This window comes from Metopolophium dirhodum, chromosome 1, assembly GCF_019925205.1.
Source record: "Metopolophium dirhodum isolate CAU chromosome 1, ASM1992520v1, whole genome shotgun sequence".
NCBI classification, from domain to species: domain Eukaryota; kingdom Metazoa; phylum Arthropoda; class Insecta; order Hemiptera; family Aphididae; genus Metopolophium; species Metopolophium dirhodum.
This window is the reverse complement of record NC_083560.1, coordinates 84,922,906-84,947,017: the sequence shown is the minus strand read 5'-3', so window position 1 is coordinate 84,947,017 and position 24,112 is coordinate 84,922,906. Positions and strand designations below refer to the sequence as shown.

Here is a 24,112-nt window from a genome sequence, read left to right as displayed (position 1 = left end):
ATAAAAATTGTTGAAGTCAGCAAAAAATGTCGATAAATATTGTTACATTACGTCTACAGTGAGTTCGGTTAACTGCAGAAAAGTAAATTGTATTTCCTCTTGTATCATTAGTATAATTTATTAATTTGTTGCATTTGTTTAAACTGTGTTGGGTATCACAGGGATTGATGAGGGCATATACTTCTGACAGTGGTGTATTTATGGGCCAAAAATAACATATAAACAGACAAAGTCTTTACACTTTTTATTTTTAATGAAAGCTCAGATAAATAATTATGCAATGATTTGTTAACAGATTCTTAGTAATTTAATCTTTAGTTGTAAGCATTTAAAATTTATAATTTTTGTTAAGTTTATTTTTGGCATATGTCTGATAACATTTTTAATTCTCAGTAATAAGGCTTAAAAATATAATATATATTAATCTCATTAGTTGTTTTGTTATTTTTGTAAGCATTTAAGCTGTTTAAATTTTTCACGAAATTGTACACATATTAAACAAAAATAAAGATTTTTCCTCAATGTAATAATTTTAAATATATTAATATTTATAATTTAGAGATAGTTAAAACTTTTCAACGCTATGCGTGTAAATACAACGTGTATTAAATAATAGTTCTTATTTAAATAATATTTTGACTGATTTTAATCTATTTATTCTACGAACTTTTTTAGACAATTTTCTGGTACATCAATATTGTATTATAAGTTACAAGTTACCTATATTGTTATTAAATTCTTTGTTTTTGTCAAAGATACGTTCAAGTGGTATGGTAGCTTATGTTAATTTTACTAAATATCAAATTTACATATCGATAAACTATTTTCAATAATTCAATACACAAATACGAAACTTCCCACCAAATTCAGAAAATAATAATACAAATATAAATGTGAAATATCCTTTATAAATGCCGAATCACTCGCATCTTTTGCTCAGAATCGTTTTTTTTTTTTCAATTCAATGATTCGTTATTGAATTCAAATTTGCCACAAGCATTATAGTGACTTACCCAATGACGCGTTACACTCAAAACCTTCAATTCAACAGAATGAGTTCTCAGGTATTTCAAATTATGAAATATTGGTGTGCTTTTCAGTAACAAGCAAAACTGCGTATATTATAACTACGTTAGTATTATTGGGCAAATCAAGGATGGTATCATATAAGTGTCGTAATTTTAAATGTTAAAAAGTGATTTCGACGAAAATGTATTGACAAGATTTATCAACGAATACTTACATGAAATATAATATTTGCCAGTTTGAATTGGTGAACCTTTCTCGTATTTATGTAGGTACTATGTTTGTTTATTATTATTTTTTTTCTCATTAATTTGAATCGTATTCGACCACAAAAAATAAATTTCGGTTTGTCACTACCTACCCACAACCCGATGATAGAAATGGATTCTCGACAATGCAAAAATTATTAAATATTTACGAGACGTATTTGGAAATGACATTATACACCTCAATGTATTCATATATTTATGTATTCTATTATAACAGTTATTTCTATGGAAACGTGTGGTTATTGTTACAATTTTACTTTATATATAAATAAATATTTAGCTTAACATCTATAGAGTTGTATGATGACATATTTGCATTATATTTGTATGTATATATTTCATCTTATTTTACACGTCTGATCAAATAAGATAATTCAGTATTGGACGCCTGTAACTTCAAATTGATCGTGATACACATGCTAATGACGAATAAACATTTAAATACAAATATTCTCTTTCATCTTGACTAGTAACATATCTATAGGTATATACATATTTGTAGTTTATGAGTTTTCAATCATATAATAATAACTTGAAAATAAATATTTAACGCTGCAGTGAACAGAACACAAAATATAATGAGGTCTACACAACTCACGTCATGTCCGACGTTTTACCAAATATTATTTGGATTTGACAGTGGTTGCTTATACAATATAATATACCGAGGAAAATTAAAATTCTGGGTTTATACATACCAATATTATTTAATATACAATGAATTAATAATTATAATAATATAAAACCATAATGAAGTAACTAAAATAAGTCAGGGATCGGAACTGGAATAATTAAAAGAACCAATATTGGTCTTATTGGTTATTATACTTTAATACATACGGTATCTGAATAAATGTGTACCAAAACATTTAATTTAATGTATTTTTTTATTATTTTAATTGCGATGTCTATTTCTTTTTTTATCGATTTTGAGGTGTCAGAATAGAACTGATAAGATAATGCAGTTTTGTATCTTAAGAATCTCTTCGAAGTGAATTATATATATTTTTATATCATCATTAAAGGCACCTCAATTTCAAATTACAAATTCATACGTTTTGTCATTTTGTGAAAAAATAAACATAAGGAATTTTATTTTATTTATTGGACAGATGCAGTCACTGTTGTATTTTCATTTTTTTCCATACTTTTCCGATGGATTTTCCTAAAATCGCTTTTCATACAAAGCAGAAACTGTGTACTTACTAACAATTACGAAGACAATAAAAAAAAATCAGCCAATTTCACTTGTATTTATATAGATAGGTACTATATTATATTATTTTAAGGTTTCCTAAGTAAGTTAACTATTGTTTATAAAAGAAAATGGCAACAGAAATGAATATACTAGAGGAAAAACTTAATAACGAAATAAACATAAATTTAAATGAAAATATAATATCTGATGAAGAGAAGAAATGATGAAGGGAAACTTTAGAGCAAAATCATTTGAGAATCAAAAATCATTAGTTAATAGTCACTTACAAAAAAATCTACAATAATCTAATATCCAAATTAAACTAAGGCTTTAAGCCAGACCACTAAAGGATAACTGTTTATTTATCCCATGGCCAAAGGAAGAAAAATTGGCTGCCGCCAAGTAACACTTACTTATGGGTACCTAAAGTACCAAAATCATGAATACCTACGAAGGGTTTTTAAAACTGAACCCACAAGAAACCATGGAAAAAAATCATTTGTTTTCCATGGAACAATTAGTTTTAAATAAAATAAATAAATAAGAACTTAATTTATATTGATTTTACTTTAATATACACAATACATTTGAATGAACTTATGTTTCTGTTGAAACATATTGTACCTACGTAAATTCTTTTAAGTCTTACTGTGTGAATATTAAGTGGTTTACATCAAAAATGATTTTTATTTTCTCTGATAACTTCATAAATATGTTGACGATAATAATATTATTATTGTTGTATAGTACCTATACAGTAGTCTAAAATTGTTGTGACGAATTAAAGCTTTTCCTCTAAAAATGCTTATAATTATAATTACACACCTCATTATATCACAAAATATCAAAACAATAAAATGAATTTGTTAACTTGAAAAGTTAACTCTGAGAGACAACTTCTAACTCTTCAATAAACCAGAACAATGGTATATAAAAAGTATAAAAGTATACCGACCTTTTTTAACAGTAGGAACAATTTCATCCTAGAATAAGCGGGTTAATATAATGTTGGATATATTTTGGGCATGTGTGATTAAAAATTCTTATTATTCGGTACGATTTCTCTGCTCAAGTGGCTCTGGTATAGGCCAGAGAAAATATTAAAAATCAATAACAGCAAATAATATTATTAATAATAAAAAAAAGCCTGTTTATTAAAACTTACACCAGCGAGTACTTATGCACTATTACAAATAAACAATCACTCAGAAGCTTGGACGATATGGTTTCCACTGGCCACCTGAACAAGTGTCGAACCATATGAGGCGCGTAGCACGAGGCTAGTAATATTTTGATGTAGGCGACGGTGATTTCGATGAAGGATCAATGAGATAAGTATTACATCTATCGGTCGAATGCAATGCGCATTTGCCTCCATCGTCGTGCAGTTAAAAATTTGACGAAATTTATTCGACAACGGTAATATTAACTATTAAGTAATGATGAATAATAATTATGACGACGCGTCGTGTCCGTCTCTGTTTCGGTGTCGCCCCACAAGTGGGCTTACCGGACCACCGAGTTCCACGTGATTGCGGCTTCGTAATACAGGTTGTTGCGCACGATCACAGTGCACCACGGAGGCGTGTGCAGTGTGGTTATGCACTTTTCTCGGTACCCGTCGCTGGCCACCACCCGCGTCATGCGGTCCAGCACCATTCGGTCCCAGCACACGGACCGCGAGCGGCCCCTCTGCCTCTGCCAGCCCTGTTGGCTCATAGTCCGCACCCGGAACACCATGTCCGGCGGCCCTTCGGCGTGCTTTGTGGGCGCATCCGGGTCGTACACCTTGAGCACGGCCACTTGGATGCCGGGCACCGTCGACCTGGCCGTCGTCCGGGCCACGCACACCCAGTAGAGCATGTTGTCGTCCTGGACGTTCCTCGTCAGGTACGTTCGGCGCATGGGGCCCTGCAGCCCGAACGTCAGATCCGGCATCAGGAACTGGTTTTCCTACGATCACGCCACACGCCAACGCTCAGTGAAATTCGTACTGAACGCTTTGTGATATGTTTATATACATTTAGGGCCCGGATGTCTCAATGCAAAGGGTGTCATTTTATTTATAGTATAGGGACAACGCATTCCAGGCTCATGATTATTATTAATTTCGTGAAAAAATTAGAAGTGAAACTTTTATTTTGCATTTTTTTTTTAGCTTTTTCGCGTCATTGGTTTTTAATGCATGCAATTTTATTGTACGAGCTATTAGTGTAAATTAGGAAATTCGAAATATTATACTATCTAGAAAATATATTGTTTTCTTAACGTTCTTAACGTTTGCCAAATTTCAATCGTTCTATAATATATGAAAGCAATAACGTCTTTATCTAATCGATTATCGCGTGTGGTGGCGCCAAAAAATTAGCAACTAATTGGTCAGTAGGAGATAATATAATATCGCGATCGCATTTATTTCCAGTCTACTCTTTATTTATTGTGCGTTCCTAAGTTTGGTAGTTAGGACTTGTACTATTGTAAGTTTAATTAAGATAATGTTTTAAATATTCCGTAAGTTAAACCATCGTATTCCTATTAGTTGCAAAGTAGCGTGCGTATTAAAAAAAATTGCTTATTTTTAAGTGCATTATTGTGTTGAAAAGGTATTTTAAACCATTTGTTGATAGTTTTTAGGGAATTAAAGTCCGATATATTGTATTATAATATCAAATGGTGGGTGATACCATAACTCTGTGGTACTTAGGCAAAACAAAATGTATCGTCATAGTATGATTCGACTAGTGTCTAATGTTCATATTTGAATTACATTTTTATTATTATTAAAACTGTACACGTGGCTATATTATCAAAATATATTGTTCGAGTTAAAAAGAGTTTTTAAATAGTAGATATATAATATTTAATTATTGTAAGAAATAATATTGGAAAATTCAAAATGTATTACAGAATTCAAACAAAAAATAAAAATATATCTATATTAAAAAGAAAATCCAAAATAAACGTTAAGTATTCAATAAAAAAAAGGATTTAAAGTACCAATACAAATACTTAAAGTTGAAAGTTTTTAAATAAGTATTGAATATTAAAATGAAAGTATTTGAATACTTTTAGAGTTTTACTTAAATAGTTTACAACATTGTTTGTACACAACAATGTATTTTGTATTTCCATGGTATAATGATTGAATAAAGAAAAATAAATCTTTTTTACATTTTAAATTTAGCATGTTTCCGAGAATCGCATACCTAACTCTAGTATATAATATGTATATACATATTATAATATTATAATATAACATGTCTGAAATGGTTTGGTCCGACAAATAAAAAATATTCTCTTTCATGTAATAGTTTAAACATAATTCGGGTAGAGCCGTAGTATACAATTTATATAATATATAACCCACCTTGGACCTTGATCACCCCAACCACCCACCGGGTATAGCCGACACACGATATACGGCGTGAAGGGGGGGGGAGGGGGCGTGTATCACGATATATGTACAGTAATGTGTACGTTACCATTACGTCGTAGGCTGAAAACTGGTGGTCGGAGGCGACGTGCTGGAACGTATCGCCGTAGGCACCGGACCATCGGCAATAGGGCACCATGCAGCGGACGTGCGGGGCGTAAGGGCACAGAGACTCATGCGTGGCGGCCGATATCACGTATACCAGGTAACGGCAGCCGACCGGACGGTAAATGCACGACACCTTTACGATGGACATGAACTCGTGCAGCTTGCGGGCGGACTCCGGCGGCGGCAGTGGTCGGACGGCCCCCGTTGGCCGTGAACTGTGCGACTGGTGATCTGAGGCCGCCGTCTCGTCCGTCGGCTGTAACGACGCGGGCGACTGTGGTGAGCATGCGTCCTCCTCCAGGCGGGCGGGCGGTGAACGGCACAGCGGACACTTGGGCGGCGTATCCGGGTTAAGCCTGTTCATGGTGTACGAGCACTCGTCGCACAAGCCGTGCCCGTTGTCGCAGCACATGGAAATGGCACCGGACAGTTCCTTGCACACCGGACACTCGAGCGCACGGCGCACGGCGTCCGACAGCTGTTGGATTTCGTCCACCGGCGCCGCCCCTTTCCCGCCGTGGACAGCAGGTTCGTCTGCTGTTTTGTGCGCAGTGGCCGCACCATCGCCGAAACACCCGTAAGTCCAGGCCAGCATCGGATATTGGAACTGGCGACACCCGTCCATTTCGCCGACGCCGTCGTTTTCTGCGCAATCACCACGTGTCCACTGAGCGGAAACGGTATTTGGATAAAACGGAAAACAGACACACAAACGCGTTGACGATTCCGCGCCGGACAATATTACAATATATTGTATTAGCGCCGTGTACAATTATTTATTATTATACGGTTATTATCGTTGCGATCGCGAGTCAATATCAAATATTTGTACGGCTCGCCGACAGTCGGTCGAGCCGAGTGTTTGTTTTTTCGAACCATCTCGACTGCATGACCACTGTTGCTGGGTGCACCGCTGCCTTGGCGACCGCACGAGTGTTTGGCCGACTCACGATCCGTCGTGCCGAATGTTATTCGCGGAGGGGGGGATCGGTAAAATTAAAAAAAAATTATAAACCTGTAGGTAAAAACGAAAACGAACCGATAAAGCACCGAGTAAACGAGAGTTACACAATAATTATAATTATAACTGTGGGTCACACAATAATAATAACATAATTTGCATATTATTCGCTAACGAATGTTGACGAAGATATTATTATAACAAGATGACTTGAAAGCTTCTTTTTACATCCAAACGATTTACTGTTAAATAAGTTGATGATAAATTGATAAATTGATAATAATACGTCAATCCCTAGATAATATTATTGCAGTTATCGGCAATTATATTTTTTTATTGATCTATTTATTTCAACCCGGCATCATAGGCCATTGGTTACAGTTTTTTTTTTTTTGTGATTCTTTTGTTACATAATTATATTTACATTTACATTTACAAATGGCAATTATATTATTATTATGTGTTTTTTGTAAAATATTTTGAAGCATTGAGAACGTTATACATTTTGGTCGAACGATTGAGAAAACATTATAAGAATTCACGAAGAACTCACTGAGAAAAACTGATAAGATTTTTTTTTTATTATTTTTAAAATGTTATTTATTTACAATCTATATAAATAAATACATAAGTAAATTTAATCATGGAAGAATAACCAATACGACTGAGATCAAATTTACGGGCAACGTTGCTAATCATTTAGTCGGAATTATATGCTTCAGTTCGTTGAACTTTTTGAACTGAAATTTTAAGTGGAACGAAAAATAATCTCAATGACATAATATTAAATAACAAGTTCAGAATTTTGTATCACATGATATTTTATTTATTTTTATTTTTTGGTTCTTATAGAAATGTATCTTTCACTTTTTCATGACATCAAAATTGATATTAGAAAACGAAATTGGCCATTTTCCCAGGTAATCAAACCTTTTAAATGCATATCGAAGGTGATTTTTTATATTTATCTGAACCAGTAACAAATATCGTACTCAATCATTTGATAAAAAATATGAAATATACTAACTTTGGAAAATATAAATATAAATTGAACGTTCTAAATTGTATAACAAAATATCATTGGTGTAGGCTACAAATATCGTAACTAAAAAACATTGAAAAATCATTAAAATTCGTTAATAATACTGTCTTGGTTTTTCAATTTTTCGTGGTTTTTAATTGACTTAAGATGATTGCATCATTATTTTATATGACTTACACTATCATTTATCAAGGCATGCATTGAAAATTATTGCTATACTTGACATAAGATAGTCAGACCATTTCAAAATTATGGATCCGTCCGATCCTCAAAACATAACTAATATAAGTGTTTTCCACCTGATATAATATGACTTAAAATATTTAAACCAAAACAAATTTTACTGATAGTGAGTTATAGTTTTCACTTAGGTACGTAATCTGTACAAAAATAATATAAAAATGTTTCATTTTAGTCATGCTATTTGCCAAAAATTTAAATTTTTGACTTAAGACATTTATACCATACACCAAATAAGTAATTCCGTTCATAACCGTTAAGTTCCAAATTATTCCGTACCGATAAGTGACCATGTTAACTAAGTTCCATCCGAGTGAACTTGTTTTTAACGATTTTATATATTATGATTTCGTGATAATTACATTACAACCAATAACAGTACAGACATGATGTGATTTTGTAAATAACTATAAAATAGTAAAAATCTAAATTTGTAAATGCTTATTAATTCATTGAGTTGACGCAGGCACTCTTAATATATTATTATAATTTATAATATACCTTGTTGTCAGTGATCATTATTATATGTATGTCATACTTAATAGAACCTGTAAAAACACTGTTGATTATCTTATTTTTCTGCTGTTTTAAATTCAGTTTTTCTTATTCAATATTATCATAATTGGTATTCGTTACCCCTAACAAGCATCCACCCCTATACATCCGCTGCTCGTAGTCACTCCCGAAATTCAGCCGTTTATCTATTTTATTATTACAATATAAGGCGCCACTCTTGTTGTTATATGTACCTATATATAATATAAGTATATATATATATATATTTAGGTATAACATATATACGCACTATTCGCGCTGCCGTCAGCCATAAAGATGAACGTAATTTCCTCGAACGATTTTCGCACGAACGATTTGCATTCTAATGCAACGCCAAGTCCATACAACGTTTTAGTGGGTTGGCTATCAACGTTTTTTTTAAAAATATATTTGTCTCCCGGTGTTACAGATATTCGTACAATATTATAAGATTATCCGTTATAACATTAAGATCAGTGGTGAATAATGAAAAAAAAATCGGCCAGTGTTTTTTCCTTGCTATAGCTTTTTTGATTTTTTTTTTTTAGGCTTGAATGCATGCTTATTTCGAAGTTGTATAGAACAAGTTTTCCTCAAATTAGTAATTATTACAAAATAAAATAATAACTTACATTTTACACTAACCCAGATAATATTTTGTAATGATAATATTATAATAACGTTAAAAATTTCTGTCTGGGAAGTGGGAAGTAGAAAGTGAAAATAGTATTAAATTTAAAAAAAATGTAAGTAGATCCATAGTTTTATTTAGATTTTTATGTAATAAATTGCTTTTATTTTTAGCAATATCCATAATGCCTTCAACATCAACTTAATATTTAATATATTTTTCTCTACAACCGTAAGCAGCAGTCACTCAGTTATTGTTCATATAATATTGTGTGTACTACTGTATTATCACGGCCCACTGTGGAAAGTCCTCATATCCTGCTGGTATAGTCCACCACTGATTATGATCCAAGTATGAACTTAAAGCTTATTCTAAGTGAATTTGTGAAAGGGACAGGTTAAACGTCTGCACTTGCCAATGTACTATACGATAATAATAAAAATTTGTCTGTCATAGGATTGCTCGCTTGAAGAATGGTTGAAAGAAAATAATATATTGTTTGATTCTCAAGAGCAGTGATGATTTTCTAAAGAAATAAACTTGATTGAATTAACAACGAAATTCTCACTTAACTTTAAAAAGTTATAGTTTCTTGACAAACAAAATTGTTTACTAATTTGTTGTTTGAAACTCGTAAACGACAAGACAATACTATAGGCAATTCTCGTATTATGTAATTTGAAAAACTGGCATTCATTGTTTTAATATTAAACCATAAAACTTCACCAGTTGTAGGTAGGTACCTATATATGCCACTATAACTTTATATCAAGCAGAGGAATCCAATAAAAGATAAATTACTTTGGTAAGGATCAACAACGGTATTTTTGGTCTTCATATAGGTATAATGTTTACTTATGTGCCGGTGTTTGCGAGGAAAGGGTGGGTGGGGGTAACCATACTCCGGAACTACAAATTGTATTAATTGGTCTGTCAACGTGTCCTTCGACAATATTCGTATATATTCGTTAACCCTTTGGAACTATATATGTGTCTTATCTGCAGTTCGAATCTTTGTCTCGGAACAATCACTATATTATACCTAAATTGTTATAAATTGTAACCCTGAGCGAAGTAAGTCGTATTTTGGCAACTGCATGTCCCACGAAAAAAACAAACTTAATTTTTATTCATCTAAATATGGCGTATACTTAATATTGTACAAACCATAGTTGTATTATTGTCGAAAAAAAGCCTGACACATATTTTACAATATAGAGTCATAATATATTTGTCGTAGGCATTTAGTCATATAATCAGGCGTTTAACTAAATGCCTATTTCAAGCCAGGAAAATAATTAAAATGAAACGATTTTGTATTATTCTAAAAATTAAGCTATATGACATTGTTTAGCTGGTAGTATGCAATATTTTTAACTTTGTGTACTTATTTTTTCAAGACTTAAATTATTATAAATAAATATAGGTTGGTAATATTACTATTAAGTATGATAGTATAATAAGTGTAAAAAATGAATAAAAAATTACATGATAATTACAAATTTTTGTAAATTTTAGTTACTTTTAAACTAATAATAAAAGTCAAATTAAATATTCCAGAAATTCCACCAAACAATAACATGTAGTAGGTAACTAAAAAATAACGACAATTTGAAATTATAATACAACTTTTTATTGGTTTCGTATACTCGTACTATCATACCTAATTAGTTATTTATAATTTATGTTTAAAACAGTAGTGGGCACTGGAGGACACTTGTGTTTTACATATTAATAAATCATACATAATTTTTTAAACATTATTTTTATAGTTAAATGTCTAGACGGAATCACATAAAAATTAAATTTCTTCGACTTTTTGCCTAGGCATTTAGTAAGATGCCTGCTTTGACATTATGCCTACGATGTATCGATGACAAGATAAATAATTGATCTGACATTAGTACTAGTATGACCCTATAGTTGTTCACTATAATAATTGTTTGGTCTCGAATCAGTTTTAATTACGAACGATCATTATAATACCCATGATATACGTCTTGCGTATTATTTCTGTTAAGATATAATATATTATTGATGTCAATTTGTTATGATATCGATACCCAGTTTTTTTTTTAAATGTACTATCGAACTTTTGGCAAACATCGATATTGTATTGTTATTAACTTGTTTTGGTATGTATTTCAGTTCAATTAAAGAACACAAATATATCTTTGGCATCCAGTGGGATATAAGAATTAAACCAAATTTAAATATTTTAATTGTAATCGTTTAGTGAAATTTTTTTAAATTAAAAATAATATTATAATGAATGATGATTTAATTGATTCAATTTCTTTATATGTGGGCACACAAGTCCAGATAGGTTTCATTAATTATTATTCCATATACTATCGCGGAATACAATTTTAATGCGTTTCTATTATAGTGGATTGAGTATCGATATACCGCCGTGGCATCAACCTTTTTGCGTTCGACGAAAATAAAAATCAATTCATTGCTGATGCTTTACACGTAATGCGTAATATAAATTCCGTGTAGGTACTTATACCGTATTGTATCACGGTCAATCGATATTGTAATAATGGCGTAACGGTGTGCGTTTTGTACAACCAAGAAACAATTGAAATATTATCTGTCATATGTCCAACCGTCACTGTGGATATTGTACAAAGCCAAAGGCTGTACATTGTCGACACACCTAAGCGTTTCGCGCGTATACTAATGACTGAGCTTAAAATAACAAAAACGACAATCCATCCAAAACGATAATGTCGTCGGTGGGAAAAAAGGGGAAAACTATTATTTACGGCCGTTGCATTTATGACGTACACCACAGTGGGCTGCTTTAAGAACTTATTTTACATGTATCGTCAAAGCTTTTGTGGTTTCGGTGAAATTTGTGTTTTAATTTTATAATTTGTGCAATATAGATAAATATATTATAAAATATAGTAACTACTCGTGAATAACGAATAAATATAATTTTATGAAAATTGTAAAAAAAGATAGGTACTCTTAATACCATTGATTATAATAAATAGGTAGTACTATTATGCATATTTCATCTATAATCAATGCTAATATCTAAGGAAGTTAGTAAACTTAATAATATTGTCTGAACATTTCAAACCGAGAGCTTTATAAATTTATGTTTTCCTCTTTTCTGGATGACCAAATGGTACATACAATTTGTGTTATACATTATTCTAATCAAATTTGAAATTTGGGCTATGACTGAGGAACATTGAAGTCGATAATAACTCATCAATGAAAATCTGGCAGTACCTATATAGTACATTCTATATAGACACACCTAGTTAGCTATCTATTAATAATAATATAATGTATTCACGCTGCATGTTCAGGTACTTACTTTTGGACTTAGCCGGTGGACATTTGGCGAACACTGGCATGTTCACCATCCATCCAGTGGCGGCGGAAAATTCATCCTCGGTATATCGGGATTTTGTTTCGTTCGACTGTCGGAGGAATGGCTTCCGGGAGGACGAGTCGAACGTCGAACTCCCGGTGCCCGTCCTTGAACGAAAACCGTGTTTATCTGACGAGGGGGGTTGCACCCTCATGGTCTTAAACATATCTTCGTGGTTCAAAGAATCGCTCTTCAATCCCATCGCACGTATGACTGGCAATGGGATGTTCTGATCACCGCGACTGGCCCTCTGCGCCTTCGGTAACCGTTGCGCTTTCGTCGGCGGTGGCCGCCGCTGGTCCGCCGGTTCGCAGTCCAGAACCTCAATCACACCTACAGGTATGCGATCAAGATTGGTTTGTTTTGAGCAACCGGCCACCGGCCACTGAAGCGGCCACTGATGTGCCGATGTAGAAAACGGCGACGGAGACGGTGGCGGTGGTCCGGCGTCCTCGGCCAATGACCGTATAACCCTGTGACCGGACTTCGTTGCTAGATGCTCAGCCCATTGTTCTTCGGACAACCACAGTTCTTCGGTTTCCTTTACAGGAATTGAGCTCGCTACGGCTATAGTGCCTGTTCCGGAAACCGGTTCCCTAACCGGCACCGGCTTCACGTCATCAAGCATAGACTGCGATACCGACCCGATAAGTGGCGGCCGCGGCCCCGGTGGCAAAGACGACGCCAACGGCGATGGAGATGACGACCGTTGCCGTCGGATGGGCGGCGACGTGGCCGCTGGATTGCTTTTGGCCGTGGCTGGCGACGCACCCGCTGACTTGCATTTGGCCGTCGTTCCAATTATGGCCACTGAACTTGAAGTTGCAGCTAAAGTGGTCAAGGCGGTAGCCTCCACATAGTGCACAGAACGGAGATCGTCTTCCATATCTTGTGCATATTTCTCAAAATCATCGCACTTTATGGCCATATCCTCATCGCTGTCTTCGTCATATTCCACGTCACTATACACACGGTCATCTGCCACTGATATACCAGTGGCGGACGTGTTGTATGATTTTTTCGGTTGCCGTGTGACCGGTACCGTCTCGAAATTCGGAGGTTCGAAATCCCTATCTGGGGATGGGCTCCTGGATTTTGATGCTGAAACAAAATATGAAATAATTGTACATTTTCACCCGCAAACACTTCGTAGGGAACTAGGACGAGGTAGTTGTTGTGGTTATAATGGTTTAAGGTAATAATTCGTTATTGATATTATTTTTGTTTTACCTATAATCTCAAACACTATGAATATAATTATTTTTACTAGACAATTTGTATTATAGCGATAGTTATACACTGTTAAATCGAATACTCAGTTCAAATTTTAAAACAATCTCAAAATACAACAAATGGGAATACCTTTCTGGTGGTCCTTAGGCCTTACCTCATATGGTATTCATATATTGTATTCAGGTAACTAAATGTTTTTTACTATCTTTGTTAACTTGGACGCAACCATCTTCCCTAACATGTTTTTCGTTTATTTCTTAATTATTTTCACCTTTGCTTACTTGTTTGAGAAAATTTTTTTTGATTTTAAACACATTAACTTTCATTGCTTACCAGTTACCAGTATAGTATTTAATATAGCACATCACAAAATTACCGTGATTTTCAACGTAGTCGCAGTTAAGACCAACCAATTGGTCATCGGAAATAACTCAATAATTAGTGACTGTGTCATCTATAAGAGATTTAATAGATTGAGTAACTGTTTTTAATTTGTTCATAATATTTGAAATTAGGTAGGTACTATCAGTAAAAAAACCACGATTTCACTATTCCTCAATGTTTATCACAAATCGTGTAAAAATAAATACTAATTCGTAGGTATGGATTTATTGATTAAAATATCTAGATAAACTATTTTAGATTCCTGACGTTTTATCGATAAATTAATAGATATTGGTTAGACTTTTATTTATATAAGATAATAGATACCTAATACAATTTTTGTCTATATAATATGATAAATGCAATAATATTATTATAAAGATAATTCTCAACACTTCTTATCACTATCTCTAATTATTACAGTCTAAGAGAACCTATCACGGCTGTCTTCTGCAGGTTATCCCTCTCTTAATATTTACGATTTCTAAATTACCTATAGCTTACTTCCCAGAATCGCAAATATTATGTTGAAAGCATTAATTCTCTTTGTTTATTTAACAACTTAAAAAAGTTATTTAATTTAAATCATTTTTTTGCTGTTATTTATTGTGTCATAATGTTTTGATTAATAAATGGATTATAATATAAATGTATATATAATTTATATATTTTATATAGATAAGAGTGATAACTATATGTAAAATATATAGATGTAAAAACTGAAATACGTTTCAGTATGACATGGGCGATTGAGTGATTCCTATAAAAGTTATAGGACTTTTAAAAGTCAGTTGAAATGACATATTATGCAATTTTTAAATTATTCGTGAAATCTAGTAAAATTACATGGTGATTATGAATTTTAACATTGTGTGATTAATTAAGACAAGTTTGGGTAAACGGGTACAACTATGTTTATGTCAAATGAGTCAAACTATTTTTATGCTATGGCAGGACAGGGACATTTCATTACGGTTTATTTTATTGTTATTAGTTATTACTTATTAGTATTAATATGACACCATTAAAACTCAAAATTTTTATTAGCTTCTGCAGTATTGCGCGCCAGAATCTCGAAACAAATAATTTACCTAATATATTTACACTTTTTGACAATCGATAATGTTATACGCAATAACACTTGGAATCTATTGCTCGTTATACAGACGTTGGTTTCAAATTAGTCTTATTGCTTTTGATATACGACTAATTATAGTATATGCTTATTGCTTATGCGAACGTTCAATCTATTTATGCATACATTAAATAGTGAGATGTGAGAGTATAATTACTCAGAGTAGCCTTAATTATTATTTTATGGTAAACATTACAATGGATGTCAAAGGGATGTTTAAATTTTAGTTGGGTACATTTTTACTACGGAAGTTTATCTAAAACTTTTGTCCTGCAGAATTGGCATGAAAAAGTTGTACGTACGTTTTGATGACGTGCATACGATGTCTGGTTAGGTATATATATATATATTTATTCATTTTTCTTCAATCGTTCTGTGTATTTCTATTTTACTCGAATTAGTTCTTATTATTATGCAGTAATACTTAAATTTACTAGGAACAGCCACCTTTTCTTCTATCTTAGGAAATATTATTAAATTCTAATTTTATGGCAGCATAATAAATAATATTTTAATATACATTTTGATCTGTCTTACAAATGTATGTTACCAAGACACAATTCTAATTTTATATTTACATGCAAGTTCCTTACAACAATTTTAAAAATTAAATATAAAAATATTAATTTTATTTCGTTATAAATTGATTTTAGGTAAATAAATAGTGACTTAATTTATTTCACTTAAGTTAAATAACATACTATTTCAATACAATTCTATATTATAATTTATAAACGTTTGGTTTTTCGATTTCAAATTTAACATATCAATTACAGTGTCTTAGATACTTAATGACGAGCTACACTACTACTGCACATCAGGGCAGTTAGCTAATTTTTTTATAAATATTGTTATGCTTGGTAAAACAGTTGTAAATATAATATGTCAAAATTATCAACATTTTCAAATAATGTTTTAGCTTATACTAGTAGCATACTTGTAGTATACTTGTATCTTTTCTATTTCAATAGCTAATGACTGAACATATAATTCAAGAATCTTCAATAATTTTGAACAGTAATTTAAAAACAAGAAAAATGCATATGCCCAAGGGGCATCATAAATACGATTTACCACTTTCTGGATTTTTACGGCCAATGATATTATGGGGTCCGAATATTTATATTCCAGAATCCTACGATCCATGCAATTATTTTCCGGGATTTTACATATGAAAATATATTTGATTTGTTAGAAAGGTGTTATCCTGACCAAAACTACTTCCAAATAATGAAGGTTCCATTACACAAATATGCATCAGTATAAAACAGAAGTAAGAGTAGTACCTTAGTAAAAGTATAAGTTCATAGTGTTGGAGTATGAAAACAATTTTTTTTTTTTATTAAAAGAGTTTTTATTCGATCTGTTACAGAATAGAACAATAAGAACAGCTGATGGAATAATTTAAAATTAAATAAAAATATGTTTATAAGTATATACTGACGAGTGATGGTCCATCTCCACTAATAATCGATTTCTATATACGATTGTTCAATCATTGAATTCAACTTAAAAACATAATAGTGACCTACTCAATGATAGGCACTCGAAATCTACAAGTCTACAGTTTACTGAATAGGGAATTCTTCAGTTTTAGATTCTGAGCGAAGCGATGAATGTATTGATTTTACAATGATATGTGTTTTTTATTATTTTTTTATTTTTTATTGATTTTTTTTATTTTGTGTCCGTCATCATCGTTTAGGACAGTAAACATGCTTGGATTTTCTTCAACAGTAACTTTTCTGATAGGAAAGTGAATCTAGTTGGTACTTTGGGGGGGGGGGGGGGAGGGGGTGGTAAAAAGTGATAATTTTCCAGTAGTTTTCAAAAACGACGTGAAAAACAAAAGAAAAATTAAGAAAAAACGGGAATTTTTACGCAAAATCTGTTTTTGAGAAAATCGATTTTGGTTTTTATTGCAACTCTAAAACAAATGATCGTAGGTACATGAAATTTCGACTGAATGTTTACATAAGCATTTTCTACACACCATAACATTTTCCAAATATTTTGACTTATTTTGAGCTGTTTACGGTCATTTTCACTTTCCATTTTTTTTCCACTTACCCACCTTTTATTTATTTTTATTTACTTATATTACGAAAAATAAATAAAATGATATCAAGTAGGTAACCACTCTACAGTACAGTAAGTGTCTAGAGTATCCCGTGTCCACGTCAATTGAATAGGTCACTGTGTAGTGGACGTTTGTATGGTAACCCTTGTTAACGTACAATTATTTTAATAATAATAATAATAATAATAATAATACAAATAATATATTATTGTTTTGCTGATTATTTTAAAAAATACTGAATAATGTATACATTCGATCAACTAAAGCACAAATAAGATTCAATGTCTACCATAAATACTTTTCACTCCACAATAATAAGAATATGTTATCTCAAAATCTTTGTTTTCTTAGTTTATACTACTTTATACCAGACTCAAAATTGAAAATACAATATAGGTGAAAGTTGTTTTCGCAATAGTTTGGGAAAAAATGTTGCATAAACCCATAGTATATAATGTATATTATATTGTATACTCTAAATATTATAGGTACATGTTTAATTATATTTTTAATTTAATGAAAGATAGGTTCCAAATTCCTTGTGAATTAAAATAATATAGTGAAATAATGAAGAGGTATTACAAACATACAAGGACTTCTTTATGACATTAATTATCAATTCCATGCAAGTTTGAGAGAGCACACACAAACAATATAATATTATAATTATAGAAAAAATGGTTGAAATACATAACCCGAAAGACTAGTGTGAAATTGGGATTTAAAGAAAATCGGGTTTGTGAAACTAAAACTGGAAGATGCATCTCCCCCTATACTTTTTGATGTAGTTTACTAAATACTAATAAGTTATGTACTAAACAAATAAAGAAATGTAAGATGCATGGAAGCAATGGGCCACGTTATTAGCAAACTAAGCACAAAATGACTAGTAATGACTAGCAAGTGTTGAACAAGGTAGACCCCTTTAAACAAGTAGATAATTTAACACACCTAGAAGATAATAACAATAGAAAATGTAACATACACAATACAAATAAATAAGAATAATGAATAAAGAAATAGATTATATATTTAAAGCTATTATATTTTTTTTTTTCAAGTGTATGAAATAGTTAGAAATTATGAAATCTTGTTATATTAATTTATAGCATTATATTTGTACTTAATATATTTCATACCCATTTATATTGTTTGATTTTTTTTTAATTTATAATGTTAAAGATTCGTTTTTATGATAATTTGTTGATATAATTTATAGTGAACATTTTTTTACATTGAATTGTGATATAGACACAAAATGTTTTATTTATGTACATAAATATATGAAAAATTATTGTAATATAAACATGATATGTATGCTTATGTATGTATAATATATTTAATATTCATGCACTACACGCATTCCAGAATAAATTCTCCTTTATAAAAAATTAATTTCCCCAAGATCTCTCATATGTTCGGTAAGTTTTTGGAATGCTGATGCTGTGGGTAAATTTTTAATTTTGGTCCCTGTACATATTATTGTGGAGGATACACGAGACACTAATGGCTACGTTACCGCTACTAATAATACCGGTCGGAGCACACTTTAATATTCGAATACCGTGTAATTTTGTTAAAAAAAACAATAAAATAAGAAAATAGAAATTAAATTAAATTCTATAAAGTACCGTTTTTAGTCTTTTGCATCAACCTTCGTACAAATTATGGGTGCGCATAGGTCGCCTTCCAACGTACCCTAAACTGTAAATGTTCTCGTAAATGAAAATGGTCTTTCACTATTTTCTCCAATGGCACGTTAAGAAATGTGTAAGTGCTTCCTAAACGATCAAACCTTTCAAACATGAAAATAGATCTGTAATTTCAAAGTCATAATTTATGATTTTTGTGTAACTTTATGATTGATATGATTATATTATTAAACGTTGAATTGGTATATAATTTTTTTTGTGTACGATAATAATATAATCAAAACGAGCCTATGCAATAAAAGTTTATAGAGGTCATGTGTGGTATCGTAAGTTATCGTTAGTTGATTTCCAATACTCGTATAATACAGGAAGTATGGTTTTATTTTTACAAATTATTAAGTGTTGTTAATATGTTATAACTAGTTAGATTTTTATAATGGATAAATTTGAAGTGTCGAAAATGGTTAGTGAATAGGGAAACTGGGTTAAAATCAGGGACTGGAACCGTACCGAAAAGAACCGGTTTTGGAACCGGAACCCTTTGAATAATGGGAACCGGAACCTCACCGAAACCCTAATTTAAATTAATTTGAAAACCGGAACCCCACCGGAACCTTTATTTGAATTAATTTAAAAACCGTAACTTTACCGGAACCGGTACTTTTTTTTAAAGGTTTCTTACGATTAATTTCGGTTTTGTAATAATTCTATTATTTTTATTTTTATTTTTCATTATTATTACGACGATTAATAATATTCAAAAATAATCATTCAATTACCTACAGAGTACAGAGTTCAAGCGTCTGAGACATCGAGACGTGTCACTAAGACTAAACAGTAAACACTTGATTATAAGCACTATAAGCTATAAATATTTCTACGTAACAACTGATAATGTAATAATAGCAATTTCCAGCAAAAATAAAAGTCGTTATTTACTGCACAATATACACCAGGTCCTGTAGGTCTGCTACTTCCAGTTACCACAATAATAACTAATAAGAAATTCATAAAATATGTTTATAAATAACTACGAATGTTATGATGTTTACATTTACTATGCTTATAGTTTTATTATAGTATCGTTATTCGTTATCAGATTATCTGATGCGTATAGCACGCCTAACGCGTTTCTTTGATTCTTAGATTCTGTCTTTCATTGCTAGTGTTGTGATTTGTTACTGTTTATTTCATTATACTCATTATAGTGACTTGTGGCTGTAGGTACCTGTAGCCCTGTAGGTGGTGTCTAACTTCGTTATTTTAAACTTAGTATTATATATCATAATGGGTCGTATACTTTCGTCAATAATACATTCATATTATAAATATGATTGCAATGAACGTGAATCGTCGTGTAAGCATTGTACTTGCAAAATTAAAGTAAGTGATAAGTAAATTATTAACAAATATTAACATTATTATCTAGGTATTTGAAATTTTAGATTTAAGCCCTCAATTTATTTTTATTTTTAGTTAAATAGTTAAATAATATTATATTATAACTTATCTACATAATTTATTATAATTGGTAATAATCAAAATAATGGTGTGAATTGTGTGTATAGAAAAATCATGAATTTAAACCTAATTTTAATTTTCAAATGTTCTCATAATCCCACATTGATTTTCAACTTCTTCAAAGTAATATATTTAATACAAAATATTTATTGTTTTAACTTTTAAAATTTTAAATCAATAATCACCATGAGAACAAACCATTTAAAGATAAATTTCATTTCATAAATCATAGATTCATTTTTGTGTAGTAATATAATAACATAATACCGATAATATAATATTGTATATTTATAATTGTTTTAATTTAAAATGTTTTTAAGAATTATTTATTTCAATTAATTTTCTTCATTAAACTTAGAGTACCTATATACTTTTTAATTATTTTTTTAAATTTTTGTGATGTAATAACTAATAATTATAAATACAAATGAATACCTAATCTATATATTATATTAAGTAGGTACCTATTAATCTTTATTTCATTGTTTGCATATTATATTCAATGTTTGAAGATTTGTTTACTATGAAATAGTATATTTTTATTTTTATATTTTATGATTAATAAATATTTATTTATCATTATTTTGTTTTTACTTTTTACCCAGGTATTTTTATAACTTGATAATATATAATATATTATAGGTAATATGTATAATAATAGTAAAAAAAAATGTTTGACTGCCTCAAATTAAAGTCTTATTTTTATAGGGTAATCATGGTACAAATTTAAAAAAAACATCTCGCAAGCCATCATAATGAATTGTATGAAGAGTTTCTGGAAAAAGGATCTAAAAAAGATAAAAAAAACAGTTGGTGTTTCTAAGGTCAAAGCACATCAACAATTATTTCATTTTAATGAATCAAAATATGTTAAAGTTAATTTAAGTGAAAAAACAATTATTGATGCTTGTGTTGATCTCGTAACCATAATGGACGACCATTCAGCATGTTGAACGATTCGGGATTTCGTAGAATACTCGATCAAGTTTTGAATGGGTTTCAGAAGAAACTAAAAATTAATTCAAACTCCATTAAGTTAAGTTTTTTTTTAATCATTTAGTCTTCTCATTAGTTTTAAGCAACTGGTAAAATATCTGGTTGAAAATTGTTATTGACCTGCCATAATTGATATCAATTATTAAGTAATGAAAATACTAATATTTTTCTAAAGAATCGAAGTTGAATAAAATTTTTTAAGTATAAAACTAAAAACCTTAAACAGGAAACGTAATTTTCATTTTATAAGAACCGAAAAGAACCGAAACCTAAATTTAAAAACCGAAAAGAAACCGAAACCGAAATTATAGTTTTTTTTTAAAACCGAAAAAAACCGAAACCGAAATTTTAGTTTTTTTTAAAACCGAAAAGAAACCGAAACCGAAATTTTAGGTTTTCTAGGAACCGAACCGGAACCGGAACCGTAAAAATCATCAAGGTTCCAGTCCCTGGTTAAAATAATCAATAGTTTTAAATTTGATTATAAAAATAAATAAATTTTCAAAAAAAAAAAACTGAATGATTAAAATATATAAAGTTATCTTTTAAATTAGATGAAAGCAACATCATAATACTACACAAAATAAGTTAACAAGTACTTAATAGACAAGTTATTAGTAACTCGCTTTAAAAACAAAAGTAGTCAATGAAACTTTATTATCCGAAAGGCTTTCAAAGTTATTAAATATAGAATCAAGACAGCAAAAAATAGGTACTATTACAAATACTGATGTGATGTTTATTGTGAATTTTACCAAACTTACCTAAAACGAGAAATGACGTTCATAATGTTTCAGACAAGATATATGTGAAACAATAATGTTTTATTACATAATGATTTAAATTTTAGAAAGCAGAATTTTTTTATTTTTTACTAAAACTAATTTTGAATTTCTCGTAAGAATCAATATTTTATATTACAACAAGTATATTTATAAATTATTTTTGCTATTCATGGATTAATAAATATTTATTTATTTATTACCACACTCCTTCTTGAATAAAAGATTAAATTGAAAAAATACATTATACTGCTATATGTAATGCGTCATATTATGTAAATAGGATGTGCTTAATAATAGATAATAATTTAAAACCAAAAACAAATAAATATTTCGATTATGAAAAATCCATATATAAATATATAATCATGTATAAAAGTGTGTGGCCAATCACTTTTAAAAAAGGATGCCAATTTCATCTAGGTAAAACTTGGTGGCTCAAAATTCGGTCACTTGGAATAGTTTCGCATTACTCTGATTGCGATTCCATTAGACAATATTTAACGCACATATTTGGTTTATCATTTTTATATCTAGTGATAGAAGTGTATATACATTATACATTCTATAGATCTAGCAGCCATACAGACTTTAGATAGTAAAATAACCAAATTGTTTTTAGTAGGTATATAATAATAGAGTGCATGATTCAATTTTTCTCACTAAAAAATTATGGGCAAAAAATATTTACACAATTTAGCGCATTACCAATGCATGTTAATGTATAAATTGTTATGCATTACATAAACACGTAATACGTTCACAATTTTGAATGTATTTTTAAATATCTCAAAAATTTTTGGGAGGGCTTCAGCTCCCTCAACCTTCACCCATGTTACAAAACTGGGATAACCTTAAATATATTTAGAATTTAGATGGAATATTATTTCATGCAAATGTTCCGTACAAAAATATGATATGTACCTAAACGAAAATAAATGCATTATACGATTTATTTAAATTGTGTTCAAAATAAATATAGTATATTTGAAAAGAAATAAAGTTTCGAAAATGCACATAAAATTACTTTTTGATATTTTGATGGATTCAATTTTACCAAATATTCTTCACGTACGAAATCTTGGAAATGGTTAGCAATGTAAAAAATTGTAATATTATAAATTGTTTTTATATTAGACATCGGTACTATATTTCACTTAATAAAAACCTATACAAATGATGAATAAGTAAAGTTTAATTGACTGTCAATATAGTGGTTTGCGCATATTTTGCAAATTTGAACTGAAATTGATAGGCCGATTACGAGGATATTTTTAGAAAGGTCATAGCATCTTAGCGCATATTAAAACAACTTGGAAAAATACTTAAATACGTTTGAACTAATTAAAATTGCAAAACTCATTACACAGATACTATGATTCTAAATAAATTTCGTTAACTGTTGTTCATTATACAAGTGCCTTTATGAGCCACTTAGCGGGAAAACTTGGAAAAATTGGCAGGCGTTTCTTGAGGTTGAAGTGCATGTATCC

General features: G+C 30.6%; 2 protein-coding genes across 2 annotated transcripts in view; both read right to left on the bottom strand.

Annotated features, from left to right (window-relative positions):
- Positions 1 to 24,112, bottom strand: part of LOC132933742 (uncharacterized) — a 126,521-nt gene that overhangs the window by 35,254 nt on the left and 67,155 nt on the right. The window contains exon 2 of the mRNA XM_061000018.1: positions 12,780 to 13,937. Within this exon, the coding sequence (XP_060856001.1) occupies positions 12,780 to 13,937 (1,158 nt within the window). The remainder of the gene's footprint in view (positions 1 to 12,779; positions 13,938 to 24,112) is intronic.
- Positions 3,712 to 6,948, bottom strand: LOC132935844 (uncharacterized). The gene is made up of 2 exons (XM_061002472.1): positions 5,976 to 6,948; positions 3,712 to 4,446 (listed from the first exon to the last, which is right to left on the bottom strand). The coding sequence occupies exons 1-2, from the start codon at positions 6,657 to 6,659 to the stop codon at positions 4,000 to 4,002; spliced, it is 1,131 nt and encodes a 376-aa protein (XP_060858455.1). The 5' UTR covers positions 6,660 to 6,948; the 3' UTR covers positions 3,712 to 3,999.